Genomic DNA, 11,757 nt, shown 5'->3' with positions numbered 1-11,757 from the left:
TCGATTCACTTTGTTACAAAGCAGAAACTAACACACCATTATAAAGCAATTATCCTCTAATAAAGATGTTTAAAAAAATAACTTAGTGATAAAAGGCTCTGGCTTCTGTGTTGCTTGCTCTGGTGGAAGCCAGCTGCCACATTGTGAGCTACCCTATGGAGAGGCCCACATGGCAAGGAACTGAGGGCCACCTCTGACCAACAGAGAGCAAAGAACTGAGGATCTCAATCCAACAGCCCATCAGGAACTGAAGTCTGCCACAAGAAGTGAGCTTGGAAGGAGATCCTTTCTCACTCAAGCTTTGAGCTAAAGCAGCCTAAGCTAACATCTTTATGTAATTGCATGAGGGACTGTGAACCAGGGGACCCAGAGATGCCACCCCTAGATTCCTCACCCATAGACACTGTGATACTAAATGTTGTTTAAAGCCACAAAGTTTGGGGGTAACTTGTTACACAGTAGTAGATCACTATACACATAGCCAAAAAGGGGGGAATTTTTTTGGCTCACTTAACTGAAAAGTCCAAGAGTAGAGTTTGTTTCAGGTCTGGCTGGATCCAAATGCTCAAAGGTCAACAGGAGATAGGGATTGACATATATACACTAATATGTATAAAATAGATAACTAATAAGAACCTGCTGTATAGCACAGGGAACTCTACTTCACTTTGCTGTACAGTAGAAACTAACCAACGTTGTAAAACAACTATACTCCAATTAAAAAAAAAAGATCATAATCGTTGCTACCATTTATTGAGCACTCACTATGTACCAGGCGCTGTGTTATGGCACCTATATTATCTCCTTCACTCTTCACCACAACCCTGTGAGGTAGGCATTACTTATTTTCATTTTAGAGATGAAGAAACTGGGAGTTCAAGAGATTAACAATGTCACATTTTTTAAGTAGCAGAGCTAGGATGTGAACTCCGGGTAGCCTGGTTCCTATCACTCTGAAAACACCATTCTCCTAAACATAAATACATCTTGGCCATTCATTGAAACATGGCCAGCAGAACCTCAGACTGCAAAAATAAGTGCTCAATAAATAGTTATTGTAACCACTTCGTTACAGGAGGTGAACTTAGTAGGGTGCAAGCTGAAAGCAACTCTCTTCTTGTCCACTGTCCTTCAGACTTGCGCTGTCAATTTGTGCAGTTCACTGTGCTCCACCTCTACTCTCTGGAATTCTCAGGTAGATTTTTTTTTTAATTATTTATTTATTTATTTTTCGCTGTGTTGGGTCTTCGTTTCTGTGCGAGGGCTTTCTCCAGTTGCGGCGAGCGGGGTCCACTCTTCATCGCGGTGCGCGGGCCTCTCATTATCGCTGCCTCTCTTGTTGCGGAGCACAGGCTCCAGACGCGCAGGCTCAGTGATTGTGGCTCACGGGCCCAGCTGCTCTGCAGCATGTGGGATCTTCCCAGACCAGGGCTCGAACCCGTGTCCCCTGCATTGGCAGGTGGATTCTTAACCACTGCGCCACCAGGGAAGCCCTCAGGTAGATTTTTAGTTTTGTGTTTGCTCTCAGGTAATAATAGTTTCTTTTTAGTAATTAGAGTCCAGTCCAGGATAAGAATCCAAACTCTAATCTCATTCCGTTTAAAACTTCTTCCCTTCCGTACCTGTTTTGTGCCAGGCTTGGAAGTCTACAGTGGAGAAAGGAGGCAGCTGTGGTAAGCTGCTCTTCCTCTTCTCAGTACCCCTTTTCTCTCATCGGTTGCTGTTTTTGGCCCTTTAAAAGATGCAAGAGGGAAGGAGAAAAGATAAGATGGGGAAAAGCTCTTATTTAACTGTATGATTTTGACTAGCATTGGTGCCCTCAGGAGTGGGAAATAGAATAGTCAAAGGTGATTCTGTGTCTGATGGAAGCCTGCTGGGACCCTCCCGCTGCATTTCCCGGTAGATAACAATCCTGAGAAGCCCTTAGACTTCCGATAGTCCTCCTCTCACACTGCCCCTTCAGGTGGGGTCTATTTTATGAGGCTCTCAGGCTGTTTCCCTTCACAGGTGCCTATATCAAGTCCACAGCTTGCTCCCCAATTAGCCTTCTTTCCCTTCGTTCTTGAACATAACATGCCCATCTCATTCCAGTCCCACTGTTTTTGCTTATTTTCCTCTCCCACCTTTCCTCCTCGCTGCCAGTCTTAAAGTAGCTCCCACCCAATGTCAATATACACCTTTTTCCTTGAAGCTTTTCTTGATTTACCTGCTCCTACAATGATTTTCCTAGTCAGAAGTTCTGAGTGGTCTAGTCTGTACCCCACCAAAAGTCAGTTTTACCTAAGATGAAGCAATAAAAATGATTAATTTCATTAAATATTTACCCTTGAGTATACATCATTTTAATATTTTGTGTGATTTAATAGGAAGTATGCATAAAGCTTTTCTGTGCATACTGAAATATATAATTACCCCAAGGAAAAGCAATAGTATACTTGCTGGAGTCATGAGCTAAAGTTGCTCCTTTCTCACAGAAGATCATTTTCACTTGAAAGAATGACAGAAAAACTATGGTTATAGAGAGTTGGATGTTTGGCAAGGTATTCTCTCAAAGATGAAAGAAGCCTGTCATTTTGAGAAAAACAACTGACAGCGTTTGTTGCCGATGATAAGCTTGAGCTTTAAAGGAAAAATTATAATTTGGGAAGAACTTGCATCCGGCATCATGAGTTTGACAACTTGTGGTGGTTTTGTAGCTATGTCTCCACATTCTTTGATCCAGCTCCCCTCAAGAGGTGGAGCTTAGCTTCCCTCCCGTTGAGTTTGGCCTGGACCATTTCTAGTGAACAGAACATGGCTGAAGTGATGAGCTATCATATTGACATTAGTCTATGAAATGAGTGTGGCTTCTGTCTTGGGTTGGCTCTCTTATTCTCTTTCTCTCTCTCTCTCTCTGTGTGTGTGTGTGTGTCTCTCTCTCTCTCTCTTTTATCCCTGGGAAAGGGAAGCCAGCTGCCCTGTCATAAGGAGACTCAAGCAGCCCATGGAGAGGCCCACATGGCAAGGAACTGAGGCTTGCAAGCAACCATGTGAATGAACTTGGAAGCAGATCTTCTGAAGCCTGCCAAGCAGCATGTTGAATGAGTTTGTAAGTAGATTGTCTCTCAGTTGCGCTTTTAAATGACTGCAGCCCAGCTAACAGCTTGACTGCAACCTCTTGAAAGACTTGGAGCCAGAACTACCCAGCTATGCCACTCCTAGATTCCTGACCCACAGAAACTGTGAGATAATAAAAGTTTGTTGTTTTAAGTTGCTAACTTGGGATAATTTGCTATGCAATAGTAGATAACTAATACAACAAGTCCCCCAAACTTAAAGGCTTTTCTGGTAAGCATGGTGGTGATATTAACAAAGTGTTTTTTTTTTTTTAGAGGGAGGCAGGGAGGTTGTTGTATAATGAAACTAATGCAATGTATCAATGGAAGATTTGCATAACTCAGAGAACCAATATTACTCAAATGATCAATACATGATGTTACAAAGTCATGCATTAGTAAATGATTGATTCAAAGTGCAAGACAGACCAATAAATTTTAATGTAACAAGAGTATATGGTTTCTACATTGCAACTCACCTTTAAGAAATTATCACTTGCTGAATGCTGGTATAAGACTAAAGAAGAATATCCACAATTATCAGGAAAGACTATTAAAATACTCCCTCCACAAATACATGTCTGTGTAAGGCTGGGTTTTCTTCATGTATGTCAACCAAACCAATGTACTGCAACAGGTTAAATTCAGAAGCAGATATGAGAAATCAGATGTCTTCTATGAAACTAGACATTAGGGAGATTTGCAAACAATAAAAACAATACCACTCATTTCACTACATTTTTCTTTTTGGGAAATAGTTATTTTTCATAGAATATGTTATTATTGTTATTTTAAGATGAATTGTATTAGTTATATGTTGCTGTGTAACAAATTGCCCCCAAATTTAGCAGCTTAAAACAATAAATATTATCTCAGCATTTCTTGGGTCAGGAATCCAGGTGTGGTTTAGTTGGGTACCTCTGGCTCAGGGTCTCTCACAAAGCTATAATCAGGATGTCAGCAGGGCTGCAGTAATCTTAAGGCTTGACTGGGAGGGGGATCTTCTCAGCTCACCTATGTAGCTATTGACAGAACCCAGTTCCTCACTGCTGTTGGCCAGAGATATCAATTCCTTGCCACATGGATCTCTTCATAGGACAACTTACAACATGGCAGCTGGCTTCCCTCAGAGAGATTGAGAGAAAGAAAGAGAGAGAGAGAGAACAAGCAAGGCAGAAGCCACAGTCTTTTTGTAACCTAATCCTGGAAGTGACATCCCATCATTTCAGCTGTACTCTGTGTTTTGAAAGGAGTCAATAAATCCAGGCTGCAAATCGAGGGGAGGGGATTTCACAAGGGCATGACTATCAGGAGGTAGGGATCATTGTGGGCCATCTTAGAGGCTGCCTACCATATGAATTAATAAATATTTTATGAATGTATCAGTATTCATTTCTAGTAAAGTATTATCGATAGGTACAACTCACATAAACAAAAGCTATTTGGGGGTCTTCAATAATTTGTAAGAGTGTAAACAGGTTTTTAATAATTTGTTAGAGTGTAAACAGGTTTGTGTTACTACTGTTCTAGTAGTACAAACATTGGCTTCCCACATGGTAAAGATTCAGGGCATTATTCAGGAGTTGATGATACATGTCTTATTTTTATTATTATGCATAGCTATAAACTCTTTTCCCCCAAACAATAGTATTTATAATAGCATTACAAGATACACAAATGCATATTGAAATATAGTAGCCTTTGTCACATGTATCTATACACTGGGTGTGATAACAAGACTAAAAAGTACTCAATATACTGTATATTAATCACATATCTGTGAATACTTCATCTTTGAAAATTTAATAATATTTATTCAATATATTAAGTGCTTAGATTGTCAGCATTCAATAATTGGTGATTTTATTATTATTTTGTTTGGTAGGTATTTTGAAAACTCTGAACAAAGAATAGTATCAGAGTTAGGGATTTGTGAAGTTTCTACCAAGAAATAATAATTTAAGCCAATGTTCAGATGTGATTGCCATGGAAAAGAGTTCAATGAAAAAAAGGATAAAGTAGGAGACTTTGGAGTGTGGAGAAAAAGGGAGAGGAAGAAGGGAGAGAAGACACAGAGAATATCCAGGTAAATAAAATAGGAAATTATCTTATGAAAAAAGGCTATCTTAAGAATTATGGGCGATCAATAGCATCAGCTACTATAAAGCTTGAAAAGGGTGAAGACTGAGAAAAGGCTTAGAGGTGGTGAGGAGACTTTAAAGAAAATCCCCCACAGGGCCAGAAGGCAAAGGATTAATCTAAAGAGGAAGTAAGAAAGCTGAGAAAGTAAAGGGAAGAGAAAACTTTGGCTGGTAACAAAAGAAAGTTGCAAGATCTAAGGAACAGGGAGATCGAAATATCTGTCTTCTTCCTGTTTGCTACTTTAAGCATTGAAGAATTTTAGCAACAGCCTGCTTTCTGTATACAAACCAAGAATGGCCAGTTTTGAAATGTATTCGTTTTTATATTTTTAAAACCGTATGGTTTAATGAACTAAACTTTAGAAATTTTGCTTTGACTGAGAATTGTTCTTTTTTTTTTTCTTGCCAATATTTTATAGGTACGTCGTTTTCCCTGCACTGTGTCCTAACTTTTGGTTTTCATTCTGGGCAAATTACAGCTACAAAAACATGTAGTGATTATCTGTGATAACGTATCAGAGTTGCTAAGGTCAGACACTCTCAACAATTTGAAGATCTCTATTTCAGCTCCCTCACTTGACTGATTAATAAGTTTGAGCTGAGGGATTAAGTGACTGGTAGTTCCTACAGGTAGTCAGATCAAGCCTGACACTAATATCCCAGGGTCTCTTGACTTCTAATCCTGGGGTGCCTTATTCACATCACATCATACTACATTATTTTTTTTATGACTTTTCCAAAATTATTACTGGTGTAATTTAACAAAAACTTGATACTTTAGGTTGGGGAGTGGATTGAGGGTGAAGAAACCTCTGAAAAATAAAGGTTACTGGGTTCACAAAAATTAAAGTGTTAGCTCCTGGGATTAAATCTTTCTGCTGATACTATTCTTGGGCTTTCTCCCTAAAACTACCATCCATTTTCTTCAAAATGATGTATGGCAGGAGCCCTATCACTAGAGCCCGCGTTTTCATCACAAATGAATCAACCGCAGTCAGCACCATTTGCTCTTCTCCACAGGCAGTTCCAAACCCCTGGGGCCTGAGTGTCTCTGATTTTAGGCAGAAGTGCAGTTCTCTGGGTTGGCATTTCAGTCTCCAAGGCCATGCAAAGTTGGGGGAGGGGTGAAGTGGAGGAGAAGCCAAGACAACCGCTCGCTGCCTGCGCCGTAACAGGCCCTGGGGGTACGTTTGGACAGGCGCAGAGTACTGGAATACCGACGCCAGCGGTTCGCGAACCTCCGGGTCCCGGCGCCTGAAACCTACCCCAGGCTTCCTCACCCCACGCCCGGCTTTGCTACGCCCCGTGTATGACGCGTTGACGTCACACGTCAGGGCACGTGCCGCGGGGCCTATGAGAACCGGCCCAAAGGTCTCCGTCACAGATCAGTGGTAGTAGTCGGGGGGTTAGTGTGCCCATTTGCAGCTGGGTGAGAGAGGCTGCGGTGGAGGCGAAGGCTGAAGCCCCGAGGCCAGCGAGGGCCCGCCCCGGGGAGATGCAGCGGTAGTGGCTGAACGCCAGTGTGAGTTGGTGGCCTCGGCCTGCCGACCTGCCCACCTGCCCGTGCTTGAGGTGCATCGGTAGCGCAGCAGCCTCATCGGAACCTGCACTTCCCGGAGAGCTGGCCAAGGTGAGGACAGCCCTCAGGGCAGTGAGTACCAGGCCGCTGCTGGGGCCAGCCTGGCTGAGGGCAGCCCTGTTGATTAAAAAGAAAGAGATTTTTCTTCTTTTTTATACTGGGGAAGGATGAAAATGGAATCAAGAGATTTTGAGTTATGGAGAAGTTATACTATTAGTCTGAAGGTAAACTATGTAGAATAAAGGTGCTGAGTTTTTACTTTATTTTATTAATTTATTTTTAAATTTTATTTATTTGTTTTTTAGCTGCGTTGGGTCTTCGTTGCTGCGCACGGGCTTTCTCTAGTTGTGCCAGCGGGGGCTACCCTTCGTTGCAGTGAACGGGCTTGTCATTGCCGTGGCTTCTCTTGTTGCGGAGCATGGGCTCTAGGCGCGCAGGCTTCAGTAGCTGTGGTGCACGGGCTCAGTAGTTGTGACTTGCAAGCTCTAGAGTGCAGGCTAAGTAGTTGTGGCGCACGGGCTTAGTCGTTCTGCAGCATGTGGGATCTTCCCGGACCCGGGCAAACTCGTGTCCCCTGAATTTCCAGGTGGATTCTTTTTTTTTTTTTTGAATTCTCTCATTTGCTTTATTTATTTATTTATTTTTTAACATCTTTATTGGAGTATAATTGTTTTACAATGGTGTGTTATTTGCTGCTGTATAACAAACTGAATCAGCTATACATATACATATATCCCCATATCTCCTCCCTCTTGCGTCTCCCTCCCACCCTCCCTAACCCACCCCTCTAGGTGGACACAAAGCACCGAGCTGATCTCCCTGTGCTATGTGGCTGCTTCCCACTAGCTATCTATTTTACATTTGGTAGTGTATATATGTCCATGCCACTCTCTCACTTCGTCCCAGCTTACCCTTCCCCCACCCATGTCCTCAAGTCCATTCTCTACGTCTGCATCTTTATTCTTGTCCTGCCCCTAGGTTCTTCAGAACCATTTTTTTTTTTTTTAGATTCCATATATATGTGTTAGCTTATGGTATTTGTTCTTCTCTTTCTCACTTACTTCACTCTGTATGACAGTCTCTAAGTCTATCTACCTCACTTTAAAAACTCAATTTCATTTCTTTTTATGGCTGAGTAATATTCCATTGTATATATGTGCCACATCTTCTTTATCCATTCACCTGTTGATGGACACTTAGGTTGCTTCCATGTCCTGGCTATTGTAAATAGGGTTGCAGTGAACATTGTGGTACATGACTCTTTTTGAATTATGGTTTTCTCCGGGTATATGCCCAGGAGTGGGATTGCTGGGTCCTATGGTAGTTCTATTTTTAGTTTTTTAAGGAACCTCCATACTGTTCTCAAGAGTGGCTGTATCAATTTACATTCCCACCAACAGTGCAATAGGGTTCCCATTTCTCCATACCCTCTCCAGCATTTGTTGTTTGTAGATTTTCTGATGATGCCCATTCTAACTGGTGTGAGGTGATACCTCATTGTAGTTTTGATTTGCATTTCTCTAATAATTAGTGATGTTGAGCAGCTTTTCATGTGCTTCTTGGCCATCTGTATGTCTTCTTTGGAGAAATCTCTATTTAGGTCTTCTGCCCATTTTTGGATTGGGTTGTTTGTTTTTTTAATATTGAACTGCATGAGCTGTTTATATATTTTGGAGATTAATCCTTTGTCTGTTGATTCGTTTGCAAATATTTTCTCCCTTTCTGAGGGTTGTCTTTTCGTCTTGTTTATGGTCTCCTTTGGTGTGCAAAAGCTTTTCATTAGGTCCCATTTGTTTATTTTTGTTTTTATTTCCATTACTCTAGGAGGTGGATCGAAAAAGATCTTGCTGTGATTTATGTCAAAGAGTGTTCTTCCTATGTTTTCCTTTAAGAGTTTTATAGTGTCCGGTCTTACATTTAGGTCTCTAATCCATTTTGAGTTTATTTTTGTGTTTGGTGTTAGGGAGTGTTCTAATTTCATTCTTTTACATGTAGCTGTCCAGTTTTCCCAGCACCACTTATTGAAGAGACTGTCTTTTCTCCATTGTATATCCTTGGTTCCTTTGTCATAGATTAGTTGACCATAGGTGCGTGGGTTTACCTCTGGGCTTTCTATCTTGTTCCATTGATCTATGTTTCTGTTTTTGTGCCAGTACCATATTGTCTTGATTACTGTAGCTTTATAGTATAGTCTGAAGTCAGGGAGTATGATTCCTCCTGCTCCGTTTTCTTCCCTCAAGACTGCGTTGGCTATTCGGGGTCTTTTGTGTCTCCATACAAATTTTAAGATTTTTTTGTTCTAGTTGCGTAAAAAATGCCATTGGTAATTTGATAGGGATTGCATTGAATCTGTAGATTGCTTTCGGTAGTATAGTCATTTTCACAATATTGATCCAATCCAAGAACATGGAATATCTCTCCATCTGTTGGTATCATCTTTAATTTCTTTCATCACTGTCTTATAGTTTTCTGCATACAGGTCTTCTGTCTCCCTAGGTAGGTTTAGTCCTAGGTATTTTATTCTTTTTGTTGCAGTGGTAAATGGGAGTGTTTCCTTAATTTCTCTTTCAGATTTTTCATCATTATAGGAATGCAAGAGATTTCTGTGCATTAATTTTGTATCCTGCAGCTTTACCAAATTCATTGATTAGCTCTAGTAGTTTTCTGGTGGCTTCTTTAGGATTCTCTATGTATAGTATCATGTCATCTGCAAACAGTGACAGTTTTACTTCTTCTTTTCCAATTTGTATTCCTTTTATTTCTTTTTCTTCTCTGATTGCCATGGCTAGGACTTCCAAAACTATGTTGAATACTAGTGGCGGAAGTGGACATCCTTGTCTTGTTCCTCATCTTAGAGGAAATGCTTTCAGTTTTTCACCATTGAAAATGATGTTTGCTATGGGTTTGTTGTATATGGCCTTTATTATGTTGAGGTAGGTTCCCTCTATGCCCACTTCTGGAGAGCTTTTGTCATAAATCAGTGTTGAATTTTCAAAAGCTTTTTCTGCATCTATTGAGATGATCATATGGTTTTTATTCTTCAGTTTGTTAATATGGTGTATCACATCGATTGATTTGCATATATTGAAGATTCCTTGCATCCCTGGGATAAATCCCACTTGATCATGGTGTATGATCCTTTTAATATGTTGTTGGATTCTGTTTGCTAGTAGTTTGCTGAGGATTTTTGCATCTATATTTACCAGTGATATTGATCTGTAATTTTCTTTTTTTGTAGTATCTTTGTCGGGTTTTGGTATCAGGGTGATGGTGGCCTCATACAATGAGTTTGGGAGTGATCCTTCCTCTGCAATTTTTTGGAAGAGTTTGAGAAGGATAGGTGTTAGCTCTTCTGTAAATGTTTGATAGAATTCATCTGTGAAGCCGTCTGGTCCTGGACTTTTGTTTGTTGAGAGATCTTTTTTTTTTTTTTTTTTTTTTTTTTTGTTGAGAGATCTTTTAATCAGTTTCAATTTCATTACTTGTGATTGGTCTGTTCATATTTTCTGCTTCTTCCTGGTTCAGTATTGGAAGGTTATACCTTTCTAAGAATTTGTCCATTTTTTCCAGGTTGTCCATTTTATTGGCATACAGTTGCTTGTAGTAGTCTCTTAGGATGCTTTTATTTCTGCGGTGTGTGTTGTAACTTCTCCTTTTTCATTTCTAATTTTATTGATTTGAGTCCTCTCCCTCTTTTTCTTGATGAGTCTAGCTAACGGTTTATCAATTTTGTTTATCTTCTCAAAGAACCAGCTTTTAGTTTTATTGATCTTTGCTATTGTTTTCTTTGTTTCTATTTCATTTATTTCTGATCTGATCTTTATGATTTCTTTCCTTCTGCTAACTTTGGGTTTTGTTTGTTCTTCTTTCTCTAGTTCTTTTAGGTGTGAGGTTAGATTGTTTATTTGAGATGTTTCTTGTTTCTTGAGGTAGGCTTCTGTAGCTATAAACTTCCCTCTTAGAACTGCTTTTGCTGCATCCCATAGGTTGTGGATCGTCATGTTTTCATTGTCATTTGTCCCTAGGTATTTTTTGATTTCCTCTTTGATTTCTTCAGTGATCCCTTGGTTATTTAGTAACGTATTGTTTAGCCTCCATGTGTTTGTGTTTTTTACGTTTTTTTCCCTGTAATTGATTTCTAATCTCATAGCGTTGTGGTCAGAAAAGATGCTTGATATGATTTAAATTTTCTTAAATTTACTGAGGCTTGATTTGTGACCCAAGATGTGATCTATCCTGGAGAATGTTCCATGTTCACTTGAGAAGAAAGTGTAATCTGCTGTTTTGGGATGGAATGTCCTATAAATATCAATTAAATCTATGTGGTCTATTGTGGCATTTAAAGCTTGTGTTTCGTTATTAATTTTCTGTTTGGATGATCTGTCCATTGGTGTAAGTGAGGTGTTAAAGTCCCCCACTATGATTGTGTTACTGTCGATTTCCTCTTTTATAGCTGTTAGCAGTTGCCTTATGTATTGAGGTGCTCCTATGTTGGGTGCATATATGTTTATAATTGTTATATCTTCTCGAATTGATCCCTTGATCATTATGTAGTGTCCTTCCTTGTCTCTTGTAACATTCTTTATTTTAAAGTCTATTTTATCTGATATGAGTATTGCTAGTCCGGCTTTCTTTTGATTTCCATTTGCATGGAATATCTTTTTCCATCCCCTCACTTCAGTCTATATGTGTCCCTATGTCTGAAGTGGGTCTCTTGTAGAGAGCATATATATGGGTCTTGTTTTTGTATCCATTCAGCAAGCCTGTGTCTTTTGGTTGGAGCATTTAATCCATTCACGTTTAAGGTAATTATCGATATGTATGTTCCTATGACCATTTTAATTGTTTTGGGTTTGTTTTGGTAGGTCCTTTTCTTCTCTTGTATTTCCCACTTAGAGAAGTTCCTTTAGCATTTGTTGTAGAGCTGGTTTGGTGGTGCTGA

General features: G+C 39.9%; 1 protein-coding gene across 1 annotated transcript in view; it reads left to right on the top strand.

Annotated features, from left to right (window-relative positions):
- Positions 1–1,078: 1,078 nt before the first annotated feature.
- Positions 1,079–11,757, top strand: part of SPATA9 (spermatogenesis associated 9) — a 55,337-nt gene continuing 44,658 nt past the window's right edge. The window contains 2 exon segments of the mRNA XM_036846137.1: positions 1,079–1,195; positions 2,944–3,088. Coding sequence (XP_036702032.1) covers positions 3,074–3,088 — 15 coding nt within the window. The 5' untranslated portion in view covers positions 1,079–1,195; positions 2,944–3,073.

The sequence above is a fragment of the Balaenoptera musculus genome, chromosome 3 (assembly GCF_009873245.2).
Source record: "Balaenoptera musculus isolate JJ_BM4_2016_0621 chromosome 3, mBalMus1.pri.v3, whole genome shotgun sequence".
NCBI classification, from domain to species: domain Eukaryota; kingdom Metazoa; phylum Chordata; class Mammalia; order Artiodactyla; family Balaenopteridae; genus Balaenoptera; species Balaenoptera musculus.
Note: the sequence above shows the minus strand (reverse complement) of the source record. Positions and strands in the feature narration are given on the sequence as shown.